This window comes from Armigeres subalbatus, chromosome 3 (assembly GCF_024139115.2).
Source record: "Armigeres subalbatus isolate Guangzhou_Male chromosome 3, GZ_Asu_2, whole genome shotgun sequence".
Taxonomy (NCBI): Eukaryota; Metazoa; Arthropoda; class Insecta; order Diptera; family Culicidae; genus Armigeres; species Armigeres subalbatus.
Genome location: NC_085141.1, coordinates 256,109,265 through 256,130,492, shown reverse-complemented (window position 1 = coordinate 256,130,492; position 21,228 = coordinate 256,109,265). Strand labels below are relative to the sequence as shown.

General features: G+C 46.7%; 2 protein-coding genes across 2 annotated transcripts in view; one reads left to right on the top strand and one right to left on the bottom strand.

Annotated features, from left to right (window-relative positions):
- Positions 1-21,228, bottom strand: part of LOC134222422 (uncharacterized) — a 301,768-nt gene that overhangs the window by 105,477 nt on the left and 175,063 nt on the right. The window lies entirely within an intron of this gene.
- Positions 4,321-21,228, top strand: part of LOC134219540 (uncharacterized) — a 32,880-nt gene continuing 15,972 nt past the window's right edge. The window contains exons 1-2 of the mRNA XM_062698286.1: positions 4,321-4,384; positions 15,113-15,313. Coding sequence (XP_062554270.1) covers positions 4,321-4,384; positions 15,113-15,313 — 265 coding nt within the window. The remainder of the gene's footprint in view (positions 4,385-15,112; positions 15,314-21,228) is intronic.

Sequence of the window (21,228 nt, the reverse complement as noted above, 5' to 3'; positions counted from 1 at the left end):
CATTACCATACCGCCACCGTTGTTCGCCATATCGCCATTCAGGTGCTCTTCGTAGTGCTGCTGCCACCTTGGATCACCTCACGCTCTTGTAAGAAGGTTCCCGTTTATGTCCTTCACATACGCGTGTGGCACGTGGCCCTTACGTGAACGGTTCAACTTCTCATAGAACTTTCGTGTTATTAGCGGCGAATGTTCCTCCGTCTCTTCAGGTCTCGATCTTCCTGCTGGCGCCTTTTCCTCCGGAAAATCGAGTTTTGTCTGTTCCGCCCGTTTGTATCGTGCCTGCCGTCGTCGTGCGGTTTTGCAGCAATCTCGCCATGCTGCATTCATCTCCTCAACATTCGCCGTTATACCAGTCGTTTTCTGATCCGGAGCCACCGTGCTCTAGTGCAGCGGTTGCTGAGCTTCCAATGGGGATCGAATATCTCTCCAGCATCTTCAAGAGATGCGCCTAGTTGCTCTTCCGTTGGGAGTGCAACTTCCAGCTGCTGCGCGTAGTTTTGGGCTGGGTCCGCGACGTTAGGCATAAGGACGTTAGGATAAGTATAGAGACATGTACGTTAGTATACGGACGTTAGGCATAATGTACATTAGGTATAATGGACGTTTGCATACCCTTCTTTATACTGGGCTGTCTTGGGTCATTTATGCCTAACGTACTTATGCCTAAGTCCTTATGCCTAACGCCTCTATGCCTAACGGGTATCCTTTGGGCTAGCTCCGTCTTGAGCCGCCCATTGTTTAACCGCGGCGGACACCATCGCGTGTTGTACACCGTAGAAAGTTTGCGAGACATACTCGCAACGAGGTAGTGGTCGAATTCAATATTCAGCTGCGGTAAGTGCGTACGGTCGTGATGTCGGAGAAGAATTTACTGTCGATTAGAACGTGGTCGATTTGGTTTTCCGTTACTTGATTAGGTGATTTCATGTGACCTTGTGGATTGGTGGGGAAGAAAGTGCTTGGACCACCATCTGCGGGAGGCTGCAAGTTTGCATCGTTGCCGTTGTCGTTCGATACTATGTAGACTATCCGGTCCGATGACCGGTCTATACATTCTCCTTCCTACCTGAGCGCATCGTCACCGATCACGATTTTGACGTCCCGCACCGGCATCCATCGTATGTCTGCTCCAGCTGCGCATAGTACGCTTCTTCTCGTCGTCGGGTCTCCCTTCGTGCTGCATGCAGTTAAACGGCCTTAATCCTCAGCTGCACATCCTTGCGTGGATTCCACCCAATCACGCGTTTGCATCTTTCATACGCGAAGCCGGTTCCCATCTCGTTGGTGGTGCCACAGCTTTGGTAGAAAGCCGCTCGACGCCCGCTTTTCCACACTTTCTGTCCTGTCCAGCAGATTCAGCTCGAAGTTGCGGGGATGTAATTCATCGTAGATTATCCTGTCGCAACCTGCGAAGCTCAAGACTTGCATTCCATGTTCCAAGCTTCCAACCGTGATCCTTTATCTCGTCCAGGTCGTTTCGATTGTATCGAGTCGGTATCTTCTATCGTTCGTAATGGTTGTTTTAAAGGCGGCTTATTGGGCCTGCGCAAACCTCCTGTCTCGTCGGAGGGCCGTCGTGTCAGGGCTGTTTAGCGTCCCACCTAACACCAGGACTTGGGCTTTAGCGCTTTGAGCGGCACACGGTCGCTTTGGCGGCCACTGGATTCATGCAGCTTTTTATAGAGGTTTAACATTGCCCACCGTCAAACCCCACCACATCCTAGGCAGGCGCCACAACTCGCAGATGGCCTGGGGAGGGATCGTCAAGCCCTTGGACATAGTCCCTGCTTCCCCATAAACAAAGAAATGGAAAGAATAAACTTTTGATGTTACGTCCTTTTCAATGTTGGTTCATAAATAAATAAGTTACATACAGATCTGCGAGTTTAACGTCATCTTTGCGTACAACCTGATTAAGCTGTACCTTTCAGTTTGTCCATACCTTTTCCATAAAAACTGCTAATGAGTTTAAAGATTTAGATTTAATTTTGTCAAACGCATCCGGGCACCAAATATAATGAGCGTCCCATAGAAAATTTCCACATAAGTTTTTCTCCCATATCAGCTATATTCATCAGAGGTGGTCATGGAATAAAGCAAACTTCATCCAATCAAGTGAGATCAAGGTTTTTCTAAATCGTTTTGGGACCCCAATCAAGTGTGCAAAATAAGGGCTCTATTTGTTGCGTCCTCGCTCTCCGCATCGCGTTTTAAATTTATATAGAGATCAGTATGGGAAAACGAAGTATTTTTTTTAATTTTTGCGGCTTCAATTTATCGACAATCACGCCACTCAATACGTTTGCATATAGTCTGAAGGATGCCGAAAAAGTTTGTTGAAGAAGGTTCGTTGCTGGAAGGTCTACAAAAAAAATCTTCGAAAATTGATTGTTCAAACCATACGCTGACTGCCACGTTTCTGCCAACCTTACCGGACAACTTCAGAAGGTACAACCCATTTTTCTTCTAGTCAGAATTTTCACTTTGTGAAATGATTTCGAATAACTCCCATTAGCTCCAAGGCCCTATAAGATCAATAATTTTTAAATAACTGCTGGCAGAATAAACGTTTTATGGCATATGGTTTGAACAATCAACCTACCTTTTTCAGCAAAGTTATTTGGCATCCTTTAGATTATACGTTAACGCAATGTGTCACTTGGTTAACGATGAACTGAAACCTCTGGAATGAAAATGCAAAAGTATACGTTTTCCCATACTAATTTCCATACAAACTTCAAACGCGTTGCGGAAAGGGAGGAAGTAGCCAATCGGGCTCAAATTCTACACAGTTGTTTGGGCTCAGAATTATTTCGAAAAACCAATGATTTGAAAAAACGACCGCCCAGGCAAAACAAGATCGTATATGATGTCACATAAGATGCTAAAGTTGAGGCGATATAGGAACTTCCCCATACAATATGAACGTGTATCGTCTCCACGTTGGCATCTTATGTTGCATCATATATGGTTTTGTGTTGACTGAGCATGATGTCCCACTCTAATATCCATCCTACTACACATGGATTGTATCATTGATAATGAGTACACAAAAAGTTCAGTATGTTCTGAGATATTATTCAGTCCGTCAATGAACTACCCATTCTTTTCAAATATTTCTGTGTTTCTTTTTTAGAATCTATAGCATTGTTGAGAAACATAGAGCATAATGAACTATTGAAAATCGATCATATTTTTATTTGAAGAACTGCAGTCTGATTGAAAACTAGATGTATATTTGGCAGACGTTTGAACATGGGGATGCATGGTGTCTTCATCACTATTTTTCCCCTGATGAAGACAACATCCCCATGTTAAAACCGTCGGACAAATATACATTTTGTTTTAATCCTTCAAGACTGGTAGGTTCTTCACATCGAAATAGGCATATTTTATCGTGTAAAATTCGACAGAAAAATGTTATTTTTGGGATGATTACAGCAGAAATCAATATCTATGTGGTAGGTAGGTTGCCTCCGCCGTTTCGTCAGTTACCCTTTACACCATAATCTAGCAGCGCAATTATTATCATCACCTAATTGTCATTGTCTTTCCTGTCTAATTCTCAGATTTCAGCTAACGATTCTGTACGAACTCAAAACTATCTCCGGCAACGTTGCCAAATTGGGGTTATGCGATTTTCTGCAAACGAACGTCTACTTAATAAGCTAATTACAGCGGTGGGTCTGAATCACGTGCCGCGAGACTTTCCCAAATTGGTGAAAATGTACGATTTGGATGCAGAGAACCGTCCAGTGCGAAAAACTCGGTTCAGTGGATTTGCGACACGGAATTCGACGTTCAATTTACGACGGCCGCGATCGCGAGTGACTTCTGTGAAATTTCGACTCAATAATTTGCAGCGGTGAATTGATTTCAAGGTGAAAATTTTCCGGAATAACACCCGCAAGTGATGCAGTGGTGTCTGAAACGGAGTTCAACATGGATATGACATCGGGGCCGAGGCTCGGAGTTGGTACGACACCCAACGCTCGGGGCTTCTCCGACCCGGCTGCCGTTCTGGGGCATCAGTCGGCGGCAGTGGCAGCCGTCGCAGCCGCAATGGACCCTCGGATCTGAATCCGTTCTACCGATGGAGAACGGCTCCCCACTGGCGATACTACCCCAGCAGTTATGGACACGGTAAGTGGCCGTCAATCAAACGGATGGGGCTTTCCAAACAAGTTTGTATGCTGTTGCGGTGACCACTCGGTGTGCTGCCGGTGGAAACTGGTTGTTTCCAGCATTCATCTTTTTCAATTACAAAGAAATAATTATCGATAATTACCGAGCCGGGCGGTGGTGCCGTGTCCGATGATGACGACGATGCGTAACGAGGTAGGTGGACGAGAGTACATCACTTTTCCCATCGTTTGCGCCGGTAAGTCGATGCTCGGAAACGACGCGACGGCTGGCGTTCGGAATGGTGTGTGCGACGGGACCTGTTGTAACCTAAGGAAGGAAAACAATTGAGATTTTCGTCGAGAACTCGGCGCAGCTAGATAGCAATTAGCATAAGCAGCGCGCCCTCCGATGATGTTGCTGACGATGATGATGGTGTCGACGACGACACCGACGACATCAGCGTCTTCACTCGTTCAGTAGGAATAAGTGCCCGAGTACTTATATTTAGCTGTTTTTGTATTTGTTCTTAGTGCATTGTCTGAGTGAGGGGTGTGCTTGCGAATTTAATTACTTTATCATTGAAGGGCCTGGATGGGCCAGGTGTTGAGCAGTTGGGGATGGAGACAATGACGAAGGGAAGCTCAGGTTACGCGAAAATAATAGTTGATGCTTTGTTGCGTGTGCTGGCTGGAGGAAGGAATCATAGGCATAAGTCATAAATGACGCCTTTTGCGTAATTCAGTGGATTCAAACGTTTAAATTGAATAAGATGCATGCATTTTTGTTTGCTTTACCGGAGGATGTTTTGATGATGATCACAACAGCAAGATTTGATATAGCTTAACACAATTATCCAATAGTGTTCAAATTGGCCTTAGTTTAGCATAAACCTACGATGATTTTGTGGGTATGTGTGTGCGTGTGTGCACAACATATGAGAAAATGTAAACAACTTTTCATACAGTTTCTTATCGATTTTCCCGCAACAAGCAGTTCATGAAGGTCTTGATGATCATGCTACAGGTGGTAAAGTCTTGTTGATCGTTATTGAATTTGATAACGATCGGTCATTGCGATCAAAAAGTTATGAAGAAAATGGTGAACCAAATCGAGAAGGTTGATGTCTTGACCAACTGCGAGAAAGCCAGTACCACTGCTAGGTGGTTTAATTTGGTTTTAATTCATGTATAACATTTTAGCTAACTGTTTGGGACTAACATCAGTGTTAAAACTGGTGACCCAAAATTAAGCAATACCAGCGCCGGCCGTGTCCAAATGCAGGTCAATTTAGGAATAGGTAAGAAAATGTTAACGTTATAAACATTTTGATGGAAGCAAACGAGACATTTGCACTCACACGAGAAATCTCAGGGCTATTGAGAACATTAGGTAGGTTCATTCGATTTGCAGGGTTCGTTTGGATTTCGGGACTCGGAAATGCGCATTTTGAACCGCGAAGGTTCTCTCGATCGGAGAATTCTAATCGGAACACAATCACGGAACTCGGGCAAATTGCTTTTGAGTTTGAACAATGCTTCTTGAAACGCAAAGATTTAGGATTTTAACCGGAAGTGGAGGAAATTCTTAACGGAACTCGGATAATTTGCGTCGTGGAACATTTCTTGGAACTTGGACAACTTATATCGGAATATCACAGAACGTGGACAATCCGCAATTCAAAACCAGAATTTGCTTCTTGACGCGAAGAGCTCTTAATCGGAACTCTAAGAAAATCCAAAACAACCATGCTTTTTGTTCCCTTGAATCAATCCAATAGTCATCGCGGTGAAGGTGCATGACGCATTCTATACGTCCTGATTAAGATATGGGGTGGAGTACTGATCTTCCTCTGCTTTTTCATTTGCAGTACAATAACTTTGTAATTGAAAAGCATTGTAATCTACCCCTATTTGACGGTACGGGATTCTTCAGAGGCATCTTTAAGATCCCATTTTTACTAGAAAAGACTGTATTCTGAATACCGGATGTCAGATTTATTGGAAGGTCGATCGATATGCTCTTACCTGCTCTACCACAAGAGCTGTGCTGTAATGTTGGCGTATTGCATCTGGCAGCACCGCCACCAAGTTCTTTTAGCAAATATGCGCGGTTTGTGTTTGCGCTTTTCTACCGTTTGCAGTTCTCTCATTTTTTTTTTAAATACTTTATTCTGTTTTGTTTATACAGTACACCCGATTCTTTTTTTACACGGGGGATGCGTTCCGTGTAAAAAAAGTTTTCAGTTAAAATTTGAAAATCCGTGTAAAAAAGTTTTATGATTTCGACGAATCATGCAAAATGGAAACTTGCAAAAATTTTGTAGGATTTTTTACAGGCCGTAAAAAATCCGTGTAAAACAGAATCGGTGTACTAGCTGACCTGGCGAACTTCGTTTCGTCAACAATTATTCAATATTCTGATACAATTTCATCGAAAATACTGAGATTTGATTTTCAAAGTATTCGCTTTTCAAATGAAATTCCAACGCATTTACATATGCCCTATATTGTTATTGCAATTAAATTACCCCTCAAGAGGCCCCAGCCTCCTTCAAGAGGCCTGGAAGCCTCCTTCAAGAGGCTCGAAGCCCTTCAAGAGGCCTCGAAGCCCTTCAGCAGGCCTCGGAAGGCTCCTTCAAGAGGCTCTGAGGCCCAGCCTCCTCAAGCCCAGGCCCAGAGCCCTCCTTCAAGAGGCCCGGCCTCCCTCAAGAGGCCCCAGCTTCCTTCAAGAGGCCTTCAAGCCCTTCAAGAGGCCCAGCCTCCCTCAAGAGGCCCAGCCTCCTTCAAGAGGCCTGGAAGCCTCCTCTCAAGAGGCCTGGAAGCCTCCTTCAAGAGGCTCCAGCCTCCTTCAAGAGGCTCGAAGCCTCCTTCAAGAGGCCTCAAGCCTCCTTCAAGAGGCTCGGAAGCCTCCTTTCAAGAGGCCCAGCCTCCTTCAAGAGGCCTGGAAGCCTCCCTTCAAGAGGCCCGGAAGCCTCCTTCAAGAGGCCTCGAAGCCTCCTTCAAGAGGCCCAGCCTCCCTTCAAGAGGCCCGGAAGCCCTTCAAGAGGCTCAGCCTCCTTCAAGAGGCCTCAGGCCTCCTTCAAGAGGCTCCAGCCTCCTTCAAGAGGCCTGGAAGCCTCCTTCAAGAGGCCCAGCCTCCTTTCAAGAGGCCCGGAAGCCTTCAAGAGGCCCCAGCCCCTTCAAGAGGCCTCGGAAGCCTCCTTCAAGAGGCCCAGAGCCCTCCTTCAAGAGGCTCAGCCTCCTTCAAGAGGCCTCAGCCTCCTTCAAGAGGCCTGGAAGCCTCCTTCAAGAGGCCTCAGGCCTCCTTCAGGCTCGGAAGCCTCCTTCAAGAGGCCTGGGCCTCCTTCAAGAGGCCCAGAAGCCCCTTTCAAGAGCCCAGCCTCCCTTCAAGAGGCCTGGAAGCCTCCTTCAAGAGGGCCTGAAGCCCTTTCAAGAGGCCCGGAAGCCTGCTTTCAAGAGGCCTGAAGCCTCCTTCAAGAGGCCTGGAAGCCTTCAAGAGGCTCCAGCCTCCTTCAAGAGGCCTGGCCTCCTCTCAAGAGGCCTGGAAGCCTCCTTCAAGAGGCCTCCAAGCCTCCTTTCAAGAGGCCCCGGAAGCCTCCTTTCAAGAGGCCTGGAAGCCTCCTCTCAAGAGGCCCAGCCCTCCTTCAAGAGGCCCGGGAGGCCTCCTTTCAAGAGGCCTGAAGCCTCCCTTCAAGAGGGCCTGGAAGCCTCCCTTCAAGAGGCCCAAGCCTCCTCAAGAGGCCTGGAAGCCTCCTTCAAGAGGCCCAGCCTCCCTTCCCTTCAAGAGGCCTCGGAAGCCTCCTTTCAAGAGGCCTGGAAGCCTCCTTTCAAGAGGCCCAGCCTCCTTTCAAGAGGCCTCAGCCTCCTCAAGAGGCCTGGAAGCCCCTTCAAGAGGCTCAGCCTCCTTCAAGAGGCCCGGAAGCCTCCTTCAAGAGGCTCAAGCCTCCTTCAAGAGGCCCAGCTCCCTTCAAGAGGCCCAGCCTCCTTCAAGAGGCCCAGCCTCCTTCAAGAGGCCTGGAAGCCTCTTCAAGAGGCCTGGAAGCCTCCTTCAAGAGGCCCCAGCCTCCTTCAAGAGGCCCGGAAGCCTCCTCAAGAGGCCCCAGCCTCCTTCAAGAGGCCTGGAAGCCCTTCAAGAGGCCTGGAAGCCTCCTTCAAGAGGCCTGGAAGCCTCCTTCAAGAGGCCCAGCCTCCCTTCAAGAGGCCTCGGAAGCCTCCTTCAAGAGGCCTGAAGGCCTTCAAGAGGCCCAGCCTCCTTCAAGAGGCTCCAGCCTCCTTTCAAGAGGCCTGGAAGCCTCCTTCAAGAGGCTTCAAGAGGCCTCAGCCTTCAAGGAGGCCTGGAAGCCTCCTTCAAGAGGCCTGGAAGCCTCCTTCAAGAGGCTCAGCCTCCTTTCAAGAGGCCTGGAAGCCTCCTTCAAGAGGCTCAGCCTCCTTCAAGAGGCCTGGAAGCCTCCTTCAAGAGGCCTGGAAGCCTCCTTCAAGAGGCCTGGAAGCCTCCCTTCAAGAGGCCTGAAGCCCTCCTTCAAGAGGCCTGGAAGCCTCCTTCAAGAGGCCCGAAGCCTCCTTCAAGAGGCCTGGAAGCCTCCTTCAAGAGGCCCGGAAGCCTCCTTTCAAGAGGCCTGGAAGCCCTTCAAGAGGCCTGGAAGCCTCCTCTCAAGAGGCCTGCAGCCCCTCCTTCAAGAGGCTCGAGGCCTCCTTCAAGAGGCTCAGCCTCCTTCAAGAGGCCCAGCCTCCTTTCAAGAGGCCTGAAGCCTCCTTCAAGAGGCCTGGAAGCTCCCTTCAAGAGGCCTGGGTCCCCTCAAGAGGCCCCGAAGCCTCCTTCAAGAGGCCCAGCCTCCTTCAAGAGGCTCGGAAGCCTCCTTTCAAGAGGCTCAGGCCTCCTTCAAGAGGCCCAGCCTCCTTCAGAGGCCCAGGCCTGAAGCCTCCTTCAAGAGGCCTTCAAGAGGCCTCAAAGCCTCCTTCAAGAGGCTCCTGGAAGCCTCCTTTCAAGAGGCCTGGAAGCCTCCTTTCAAGAGGGCCTGGAAGCCTCCTTTCAAGAGGCCTCAGCCTCCTTCAAGAGGCCTGAAGCCCTCCTTTCAAGAGGCTCCAGAAGCCTCCTTCAAGAGGCCTGGAAGCCTCCCTTTCAAGAGGCCCAGCCTCCTTCAAGAGGCTCGGTAGCCTTCTTTCAAGAGGCCTGGCCTCAAGCCTCCTTTCAAGAGGCCTGCCTCCTTCAAGCCTCCCTTCAAGAGGCCTGGAAGCCAGCCTTCAAGAGGCCCAGCCTCCTTCAAGAGGGCCCGGAAGCCTCCTTCAAGAGGCCTCGGAAGCCTCCTTCAAGAGGCCCAGCCTCCTTCAAGAGGCCCGAAGGCCTCCTTTCAAGAGGCCCAGCCTCCTTTCAAGAGGCCTGGAAGCTCCTTCAAGAGGCCCTGGAAGCCTCCTCAAGAGGCTCCCAAGCCTCCCTTCAAGAGGCTGAAGCCTCCTTCAAGAGGCTCAGCCTCCTTCAAGAGGCCTGGAAGCCTCCCTTCAAGAGGCTCAGCCTCCTTCAAGAGGCCTCAGCCTCCTTCAAGAGGCCTGGAAGCCTCCCTTCAAGAGGCCTCAGCCTCCTTCAAGAGGCCTCAGCCTCCTTCAAGAGGCCCGGAAGCCTCCTTCAAGAGGCCTCAAGCCTCCTTTCAAGAGGCCTGGAAGCCTCCTTTCAAGAGGCCCAAGCCTCCCTTCAAGAGGCCTGGAAGCCTCCTTCAAGAGGCCTGGAAGCCTCCTTTCAAGAGGCCCGGAAGCCTCCCTTCAAGAGGCTCAGCCTCCCTTTCAAGAGGCTCAGCCTCCTTCAAGAGGCCTCAGAAGCCCTCCTTCAAGAGGCCCGGAAGCCTCCTTCAAGAGGCCCGAAGCCTCCTTCAAGAGGCTTCAAGAGCCTCAAGCTCCCTTTCAAGAGGCTCGGAAGCCTCCTTTCAAGAGGCTCGGCCTCCCTTTCAAGAGGCCTCAGCCCTTCAAGAGGCCCGGAAGCCCTCCTTTCAAGAGGCCTGGAAGCCTCCTTTCAAGAGGCCCAGCCTCCTTCAAGAGGCTCAGCCTCCTTTCAAGAGGCCTCAGAGCCTCCTTTCAAGAGGCCTCCAGCCTCCTTTCAAGAGGCCCAGCCTCCTCAAGAGGCCCAGCCCCTTCAAGAGGCCCGGAAGCCTCCTTCAAGAGGCCCGGAAGCCTCCTTCAAGAGGCCCGGAAGCCTCCTTCAAGAGGCCCAAGCCTCCTTTCAAGAGGCCTGGAAGCCTCCTTCAAGAGGCTCAGCCTCCTTTCAAGAGGCTCGGAAGCCTCCTTCAAGAGGCCTCAGCCTCCTTTCAAGAGGCCCAGCCTCCTTCAAGAGGCCTGGAAGCCTCCTTCAAGAGGCTCGAAGCCTCCTTTCAAGAGGCCTGGAAGCCTCCTTCAAGAGGCCTGAAGCCTCCCCTTCAAGAGGCCTCCCTTCAAGAGCCTCCCTCTCAAGAGGCCCAGCTCCCCCTTCAAGAGGCCCGGAAGCCCTCCTTCAAGAGGCCTGAAGCCTCCTTCAAGAGGCCCAGCCTCCTTCAAGAGGCCCGAAAGCCTCCTTTCAGAGGCTCAGCCTCCTTCAAGAGGCCTGGAAGCTCCTTCAAGAGGCCCCAGCCCTTCAAGAGGCCCCGGAAGCCTCCCTTCAAGAGGCCTGGAAGCCTCCTCAAGAGGCTCAGCCTCCTTCAAGAGGCCTCAAGCCTTCCTTCAAGAGGCCCCAGCCCCCTCCCTCAAGAGGCTCGGAAGCCTCCTTCAAGAGGCCTGGAAGCCTCCTTCAAGAGGCTCAAGCCTCCTTCAAGAGGCCCGGAAGCCTCCTTTCTGAGGCCCGGAAGCCTCCTTCGAGGCCCAGCCTCTCAAGAGGCCCTGGAGCCTCCTTCAAGAGGCCTGGAAGCCTCCTTCAAGAGGCTCAGCTGAAGCCCTCCTTCAAGAGGCCCAGCCTCCTTCAAGGCCCGGAAGCCCCTCAAGAGGCCCTGGAAGCCTCCTTCAAGAGGCCCCGGAAGCCTCCTCAAGAGGCCCAGCCCTTCAAGAGGCTCCCAGCCTCCTTCAAGAGGCTCAGCCTCCCGCTTCAAGAGGCTCAGCCTCAAGAGGCCGGAAGCCCCCTTCAAGAGGCCTGGCCCTTCAAGAGGCCCCAGCCTTCAAGAGGCCTGTGCCCCTTCAAGAGGCTCTCAAGCCTCTCAAGAGGCCCAGCCTCCTTCAAGAGGCCTGGAAGCCTCCTTCAAGAGGGCTCCGGGAAGCCTCCTTCAAGAGCTCAGCCCCTCAGAGGCCTGGAGCCTCTTCAAGAGGCTCAGCCTCCTTCAAGAGCTCAGAGCCCAAGCCCTTCAAGAGGCCTGGAAGCCTCCTTCAAGAAGGCTCGAGGCCTCCTTCAAGAGGCCCGGAAGCCTCCTTTCAAGAGGCCTGGAAGCCTCCTTCAAGAGGCCCAGAAGCCTCCTTCAAGAGGCTCTGGAAGCCTCCTTTCAAGAGGCCCGGAGGCCTCCTTCAAGAGGCTCAGGCCTCCTTTCAAGAGGGCCCCAGCCTCCTTCAAGAGGCCCAGAGCCTCCTTCAAGAGGCTCAAGCCTCTTCAAGAGGCCCGGAAGCCTCCTTCAAGAGGCCCGGAAGCCCTCCTTTCAAGAGGCCTCGAGCCTCCTTCAAGAGGCCTGGAAGCCCCTTTAAGAGGCCCAGCCTCCTTTAAGAGGGCCTGGAAGCCTCCTTCAAGAGGCCCAGCCTCCTTCAAGAGGCTTGGGCTCCTTCAAGAGGCCCGGAAGCCTCCCTTCAAGAGGGCCTCCAGCCTCCTTCAAGAGGCCTGGTAGCCTCCTTTCAAGAGGCCTGGAAGTCCTCCTTCAAGAGGCCTGGAAGCCTCCTTCAAGAGGCCTGAAGCCTCCTTTCAAGAGGCTCGGAAGCCTCCTTTCAAGAGGCTCGGAAGCCTTCTTTCAAGAGGCTCGGAAGCCTCCTTTCAAGAGGCTCGGAAGCCTCCTTTCAAGAGGCTCAGAAGCCTCCTTTTAAGAGGCTCGGAAGCATCCTTTCAAGAGGCTCGGAAGCCTCCTTGCAAGAGGCTCGGAAGCCTCCTCCCAAGAGGCTCGGAAGCCTCCTTCCAAGAGGCTTGGAAGCCTCCTTTCAAGATGCTCTCTTTAAGAGTATTCTTTCAAAAGACTTGGAAGCCTTTTTTTAAAGATGCCCAGAAACATTCTTTTAATAGGCTCGGGAGACACCTTTTAAGATGCTCGAAAGTCTCCTTTCTAGAGGCTCGGAAGCATTGTTTCAAGAAGCTCGTAAGCCTTCTTTCAAAAGTTTCGGAATTATTCTTTCAAGAGGCTTGAAAACTTCCTTTCAATACTCATGCTCAGAAATCTCCTTTTAAGAGGCTTGGAAAGCTCCAAAAGTCCTCAGTCTTGTACGAAGCTTGACGTTCAAACGTTATTAGAGTTGGAAAGTTTCACGGAATAACGAACATTCAGACATCTTTTTGGAGAGCCATACTGCCGTGAATCGCTAGTCAGTCAGTTTCACTTTTCATGTCCTATTCTGCCAAATCTCGGTTGATTTTTTGAAACGTCGTATGTCTAAAAGAGCGGCTTCCTACAGGAATTCCTTCGAAAAAGCCTTTATGAGTTCTTTACGGAATTCTTTCAGTAATACCTTCGGATTTTTTTAAGGTTTGTTGTTTTTTGTTTGTTTTATTCTTTCGAAAATTCAATTAGTAACCCTATCGGAAACTGCTTCATTACTTAATTAAATTTCAAAGGATTTCCTGACAAAAAATTCCGAAAGAAATCTACGAAGGAATCTCGGAGACTTTTCAAAGAAACTTTAAAGAAATCCCTGGAGACCTATCCGAAGCAATTCTTGGCGAATATTTTTAGATTATTTAAGGAAAGAAAAATCTTAAGGAGTTCTGAAATGTTTTTTCGAAGGAGGTTTTGAAGAAATTCCTAGAGGATTTCCTGCGGTAATTTCCAAATGATTTTTCGAAGGCATTTTTAAAAGACAGCCTAAATGGATTTTCAAAAATTATTTCCGTTGGAACTGCTAAAAAACATGTTTGAAGATATTTCTAAAAGACTTCCAAAAAGAATGCCTAAAGGAATTTCCAGAGGAAGACGGACACTGAAGACGGCCTTACTGTTGAGGTCGAAATACGTATCTGTCAAGATACAATTAAGTGGTGGAATTCAATGGGATGGTATAAACTCGTCTTATGACAAGTACGGAAAATGTTTAGGATTTCCTTCGGAAATTGTTTCAGAACTCCTCCAAAAATTCTCTGAAAGCTCCTTCAGAAATTCATTTACGGATATACTTCGGGATATATACGGGCGATTTCTACCGTGTGAATCAAAACAGAGTGAATCCAAAAAACCGCGTTGAAATTGATATTTTAGCCATTGGTTTCTCATTCACGCCGGTTCACGCCGCTGCCCCCGGGGTAAAACTAACCACCACGTCGACACCGCCGATGATATGACCGGCGCACAGGTCTAATTCAGCTAAACCACCTACACGGCCAAATAACCTATTCTGCCAAATGTCATATTCGGCCAAATGTCCTTTTAAGCCAAATGATCCTTTTGGTCCAATGACTTCTGGCCTAATGGTTTGTTCAGCCAAATGGTATATTCGGCTAAATAACTTTCGGCCTAGTGGCCTTCGATCAAATGGCATTCGGCCTAACGGCTTTTCCCCTCGGCTAGACGAAATTTTTGGCCTAAAGGGCCGTACACTAATTACATAAGCAGTTTTTCTCCAACGGCCCATGTAAGATATTCTTCTTATAATTTATTTTTTATTTATTTGGAGCGTAAGATAATGACAGATCCTCCCTGAATAAATGCTTACGTAATAAGTGAACGACCCCTAACGACACTTTCGACCTTATATCCATTTTGGCCAAATTAGCTAGAAAGTTATATCCATGCTACTTTTTACAATACATATGGAAGACACGTTTTTCGAAATTGTAATTATGCTGCAGAACCTGATCAGCAACATTTTCAAGAGGTTCTCTTGTCTTGAAAAAGACCTATTTTATTTCCTAAGCTATGTCAATACGTGTTCCTTGATGACTACAAAAGCCTGATAATATTTCTTAATAGATTCAAATAATGAAGAGATAATGAAGAAATTGCATAACATCTCCATGAGCATACAATCCATGCAACAAAACCTTTTGAAATCATATTCTGACCTCTCAGTCAAGCAGAATGTTGCCCCAACCTATTTGGCAATGATTTCCATGAAGTACCTCACTGCTAGACGACGCACTGCTAAATGGTCCGCACAAAATCGCATGACCCCAATTGTACGGAAAAGGTCCACTCTGTAACTAACATCCTGTTACGCTCGCATATATGTACGTACCGTTGTTGGCCCCGGCCCAAAGCGAGCAAACGAGCTCCGACCGACGACCGGTGCGCATCCCAAAACGAGGGCCAAAGTTCCCGGTTCGACACACTGACTGTTTTCTCGCCGCTGACTCACCGGGGACCGGACCGGATTTCGCTCCCATCAGCGGCACACGAGCAATTCCCTTGTTTCTGAAGTGCAATAACATTCCCATAATTGCCCCATACATCATAGCTACATGGCTTTTTCCACTTTTTAATTTCCCTCCACTGACTGGCCGATTCAGTTGGAAAGTCCTTTTTCTCTCCCGATCGGCGTCCGTCGTCCTTTGCCCTCGTTGGCCCGTCGTCCTCGAACAGACATCAAGTGCGTTTCTTGGCCATCTATTCTAACAGGAATGCCTTCCGGTAGTGTAGTGTCATGGGACTGCAAATGGTCATAATAAAACAAATTGTGTACATTCATCTGGTTTTGATATTTCCATTGAATCAATTTCTTTCTGAGTTACGCAGTTTTTAATACTCATTATTCATTTTATTTTGAAGATCAAAAATAAGGACATACAGCATTGCATGAGCGTGAAAAATTGCATGCTATAAAAAATAGTAATTTGGAATTGTTTTGACCACTAGTTTCCGTTTCCTCACAGTGCAGCGCGATGCTAACTCCCGTTGGTTTGTGTTTTGTTTCCGCAGGTTCGCTCGGCTGTTGGTCCCATTTGGATCCGATGACGGCGCGACTGAAGGGACTCGGCGTCGGTATCTCCACGCCGACCGGCCAGTTTTCGCTCAAGGATGTCGTCTACCAGGATGCCGGCACGTACAAGTGTGTTGGCCAGAGTTCAACCAATCGCAAAAAGCTCGAAGTGCTGCAAACGGTTTCGATTGCTGTTAAAGGTAAGTGTTTACATCATCGCTTTTTACACGCTCGTTTCTTCCTGTTTCCGCTGAGTTCGATGCGAAGGAACAGGGCCGGTCCTGGGGGATGATAGCCAATTAGTTATCAATCAAATCATCAAACCTTGAACTTCGAATTGATGCTTTATGAAATGCAAGCCATGCTAATTCTTTTGCATCCTCACTTAGCTGAAAAAAAAAACTATAAATCCTGAAGTATCAATCGAAAGTATGTTCCTGCAGACGGCACCGTTGGCCTCGGCCAGCGAGGATTGAAAAGTTTTTCCTCTTGTTACTTGCTTTTTTTTCCTCTCCATTTCCGCGGAAGCAATGGCTTTTTATGGCTGGTACTATTGGCGTAATAACTACATAGAGTGCATTCCCGATGATGGCGGTGGATGAAAGACCGAACGAAAGCACCTACAGTGGCGGGCGTGCTACCACGGAGTTTGTGCAACGAAGGCAACGCGAGTGCTAGTTTTTAGATAACCGCCACCAGCCACACAATCCATCCACTGAAATTCCTCGTGGAGGGCGAACTGTGCAGTGGTTTCTGCTTGTATTGTTTTTTGTTCGAACTGAGCTGGGTTAACGAGCGCCCGGAGGGTATTTTCTATAATCCTGAGCTGCAATAAAACGTTTTCATTGGTGAAGTGATAGTGATATAAATTTATTTTTAATAGCGGGGAACCAGAAATTTATTTCTAGCGCAGTTTATTGAGCCACACTGGTATGATGGGCAATAACATCAATCGTGAATTTGAAACTGAGAGCATAAATCAAGACAATGGGGTTTTTGTACAATAGAAACTGCGTATGATCTTTCGATGTTAACAAATTAAATTTAGTTTCTGTAGTTATTCTCACGGGCATATCATATATGTACATCCAAAACAACGTTGCAGCTTTTTTTTATTTTACTCCTTGAAGCTATGTCCAGCTCGATCGTTTGCAAGTTTCCCTACGGTATCATTCAAACCATTTTTGAAAATGTTTTTCATCCAGAATAATTTATATAACTGTACGTTTTTGGTAATCAGAAAATAGAAATTTTACAAATACAATATTTCCTTCAATATAGTAAAACACGGGTTTTGCAGTATGTGACCATTGTTAGCAGCCCTAACCCGGGATGTTTTCGATCATTTAGTAATCTGGGTTCGATCAGTTAGTAGTTTGCCAATAACTCATTCAGAGGCTGAACTTCAAAATGTGTTGTATGGTGAACTTCTAATGTGAACGTTCTTCTGCAACTCTGTCAAATAGTTCGTTGTTTGAATTCCCCTAATAGCTGAGTGATAGCGTTGGTTGCAGTAACTCAAGCTAAAGGATTAAAATTGTGCTATTTTTTAGACACATATAATTTTGAAGTTTTCCTATGAGCTTTAAATGATATTAATTCGGACAATGGCCTATAATGAGACCCGTATACGTGCTTAGGTCTCTTCTAGATAAATCTATAATGATACAAGTCATGGAAACATTTGGAGTGATGAAACGATTCGATATGAAGAGAAGAAGTTCATAAGCTGCAAAAAGATTCTGGTCCTGGATCCAAGTCTCGCCGACATATCGTTACCATCTATTCCATAGGGCAAAACATACTTTTGCATATAAACAATAAAGACGGATCCTTAAAAAAACGAAAATCGATCCATAAATAACTTCTGAATGTTCCATAAAACGCTACCATAAATCCATAAAATAATTCAGGAGATCCCATAAAGAATATTTTTTCGATCCATAACTAAACTAAAATTTAGCAATTAATGGGAAAATATGTTCCATTAACATAGTCAAGAAAACCAATACAATTCCTGCTATTTTACCATGAACGTATGACAAATGATCCATAAATCTTTGGAAAATGATCAATAAAAAACTATATTTTGATCCATAAAACTTCAAATTTGCGCATTTTTTTATTGTAATGATGATCCATAATTTCAGTAATATGATCCATAATTTTAGTCATATGATCCATAACTCTGGCCATTTGATCCATAGATTTGTTCAAATGATCCATAGTTTCGGTGATATGATCCATAAATTTTGGCAAATGATCCATAGATTTTATAAAATGTGTGGATCAATTAATATAGTTTCATTGGCCTTCTTTCCAAGCATTATGGATCATATAAACAAAATTATGGATCATATGACCAAAATTATGGATCATATTACTGAAATTATGGATCATCATCAGGATAAAAATTGCGCAAATTTGAAATTTTATGGATCAAAATATAGTTTTTATGGATCATTTTTCAAAGATTTATGGATCATAAAATTATTTTTTATGGAATCTCCCGAACTATTTTATGGATTTATGGTATCGTTTTATGGAACATTCAGATGTTAGTTACGGATCGTTTTTCATTGTTTTATGGAACGTTTTTGCACATTGAACGGTGCAAAGTAAGGGCTGCCATTCCATAGTGTCCTGGAACCCAATATAGGTTGAATTGATTGCGACAAGACAATTTTTGGAGTAACTGAATGCAATCTCAAACTTGTTTTGATGTTCCCGACTTTAAAGCATTCAAAACTGCTTGATTCTCGGATATTATGCATATATTTGAGTGTCTGTAATTTCTACGCAAACATATTACGTAACATTGTAAAATTGCGTGAAATTCTGCTTCAAATATTGATGGCCAATAGACTGGCCCAGGAAACAAAAAGTTGTCTAATTCCACGGGGCACCCCCCAGGATTGTGTCTTTGGGTGAGAAAATCAATCTCTGAAAATATCAGCTCAATCGCTTGTTGCATAAGCTGGCACATTTGATTTGAAGTTTGTATGGGGATTTCAGCCAAAATGTATAGGAAAATACACCTCCGTCACTCATTCGATCTGGAAATTGGTTCTGATTGCTCGATTGACCTCAGAACTGCAAAAACGGCAGTTGGTATGCTACAGAACAATTTCACAGAACATTGTATGATGATTAAATGAACTTTTATATAGGTTTCGGCTGATGCGATTCGATCAAAAAACCCAAAAATTCACAAATCAGCTCCTAATAAATCAGCCGAAAATTATATGAAAGTTCATTTAATCATCATGCAATGTTCTGTGAAATTGTTCTGTAGCATACCAACTGCCGTTTTTGCAATTCTGAGGTCAATCGAGCAATCAGAACCAATTTCCAGATCGAATGAGTGACGGAGGTGTATTTTCCTATACCTTTTGGCTGAAATCCCCATACAAACTTCAAATCAAATGTGCCAGCTTATGCAACAAGCGATTGAGCTGAAATTTTCAGAGATTGATTTTCTCACCCAAAGACACAATTCTGGGGGATGCCCCTTGGAATTCGACAACATTTTTTTCTCCCTAAAGTAATCTGGGCCAGTCTAATGGCCAACTTTCCTTGGAAATCGATATATCTATCCCAGGACCAGTAACTCCTGCTTAGTTGAGGTACCTACCATTAGCCGATTTGCTTGTAACAAGTTGCATTCGACGAAGTATGCTGTCCCATTGTTTCCTGTTGAACATTGGCCGGATCGGATTATGGGATCCGAAGTTATTTTATATAATAAAAAAAAAATGATTTGCACTTCTGTATGATAAATATTTGTTGAGAGACGAGCCTGCCTAGGACTTGGAGTCTCTCAAATAGACCAAAACAAATGTTTGCAATCTTGAATTATTAAAATGATTGCTTATTAGGCTGGGCAAAATGAAACTTAACCTTGCATGGTTCTGGATCACTCATGTCTTGTGAATGACAAGCAAGCTTTTCTCGAAGGTGTTGTACTTTTTACAACAGTGCGAGTCCCGGAAAGTTAAGTAACCGTAACATAACATCGGCCTTTTTTGGCGATGTTGTCAGCTGCTGAGAATGTCCTCTCTGGTTCAACCGAAATTGGACGAATGGTTCCAAGAGCGTCGAAAATCATTGTCAAGTACTTGTCCTTGATCCCTTCACATTCATAGTAGGACAGTTTTTTATGGATTGCTTGCAAGGATCCTGGCGTCAACGTAGTTGCCATCGGCAGCGCAAGTGTTTTTCTCTGGTGCAGTCTCTTTAAAAGTTGTTCTTTAACCGATGTTTCGGTATTCAAAATTGTCCTATAATACCGGGTACAACGGGTTAAACCACCCTAGTCCAGGCATTGAAAAAAATCAGATCATGAGTAAAAATCGGCTAAATTCATGCCAATTTGATGCTCTACTGCGGCCTAATCGCCGATGCTTTCTAGATCGTTGAAATTTGGCGTTCGTTGATTCAATGTTTTAACTTTTAAGATCTTCATCGCTCACCAATGGAAGACAACTGAGTGAGGCAAATGACTTGGTAACCTAACAATGAGTGTTGTTACCACACGCTGTTAGAAAAATCTTTTCAGACATTAGGAAAATTAAGTCCGCTATAAGAATGGAACTCTGATACACTGCATGAGAGGATTTGATACTTTCTCTCCTCCATTCCAGCTACTTGAAAGCAGAGTGAATAAAGCAGAACACCTGATGTGTTTTGGTTTTATTCTAGTAGAGCGAGCGTAACACAAATGCTCCAATCGTAGCTTCCCTGGATACCATACCAAGTTTGGCTTGGCGAACTCTGTTGCTCGTTGTTTACGCAGCACTGCCGTAATCTGAGAAAGTGACGTAACGCCAATTTACAACATGTTTTTATTTATTTATCATCAGACTAAGGCCGGAGTGGCCTGTGCTGCACATAAAAGACTTCTCCATTCAGCTCGGTTCAAGGCAGCACTTCGCCAACCACGCAGTCTGCGGAGGGTCCGCAAGTCGTCCTCCACCTGATCGATCCACCTTGCCCGCTGTGCACCTCGCCTTCTTGTTCCCGTCGGATCGTTGTCGAGAACCTTTTTCATCGGATTACTGTCCGACATTCTGGCTACGTGCGCGGCCCACCACAGTCTTCTAATTTTCGCGGTGTGAGCTGATGGATGGTTCTCCCAACAGCTGATGCAACTCGTGGTTCATTCGCCTCCTCTACGTACCGTCCGCCATCTGCACCCCACCATAGATGGTACGCAACACTTTCCTTTCGAAAACTCCCAGTGCGCGTTGGTCCTCCACGAGCATCGTCCAGGTCTCGTGTCCGTAGAGAACTACCGGTCTTATAAGCGTTTTGTAGATAGTCAGTTTGGTACGGCGGCGAACTCTATTCGATCGGAGCGTCTTGCGGAGTCAAAGTACGTACGATTTCCAGCCACTATGCGTCTCCGAATTTCTCTGCTGGTATCGTTATCGGCGGTCACCAGTGAGCCCAAGTACACGAATTCTTCAACCACCTCGATTTCGTCACCACCGATAGAAACTCGTGGTGGGTGGCTCACATTGACCTCTCTTGAGCCTCTTCCTATCATGTACTTCGTCTTCGACGTGTTGATGACTAGTCCAATCCGTTTAGCTTCGCTTTTCAGTCTGATGTAGGCTTCCTCCATCCTCTCAAAGTTACGTGCCATGATATCAATGTCGTCGGCGAAACCAAATAACTGGACGGACTTCGTGAAAATCGTACCACTCGTACCTTCGTATTACTCCCTCCAAAGCGATGTTGAATAGCAGACACGAAAGACCATCACCTTGCCGTAACCCTCTACGGGTTTCGAAGGGACTCGAGAATGCCCCTGAAACTCGAACTACGCACATCACCCGATCCATCGTCGCCTTGATCAACCGTATCAGTTTATCCGGAAATCCGTTTTCGTGCATTAGCTGCCATAGCTGGTCCCGATCGATTGTATCATATGCGGCTTTGAAGTCGATAAATAGATGATGTGTGGGCACGTTGTATTCGCGGCATTTCTGCAATACCTGACGTATGGCGAACACCTGGTCTGTGGTAGAGCGTTCACCCATAAATCCCGCCTGGTACTGCCACACGAACTCTCTTGCAATTGGTGTTAGTCGACGGCATAAAATTTGGGAGA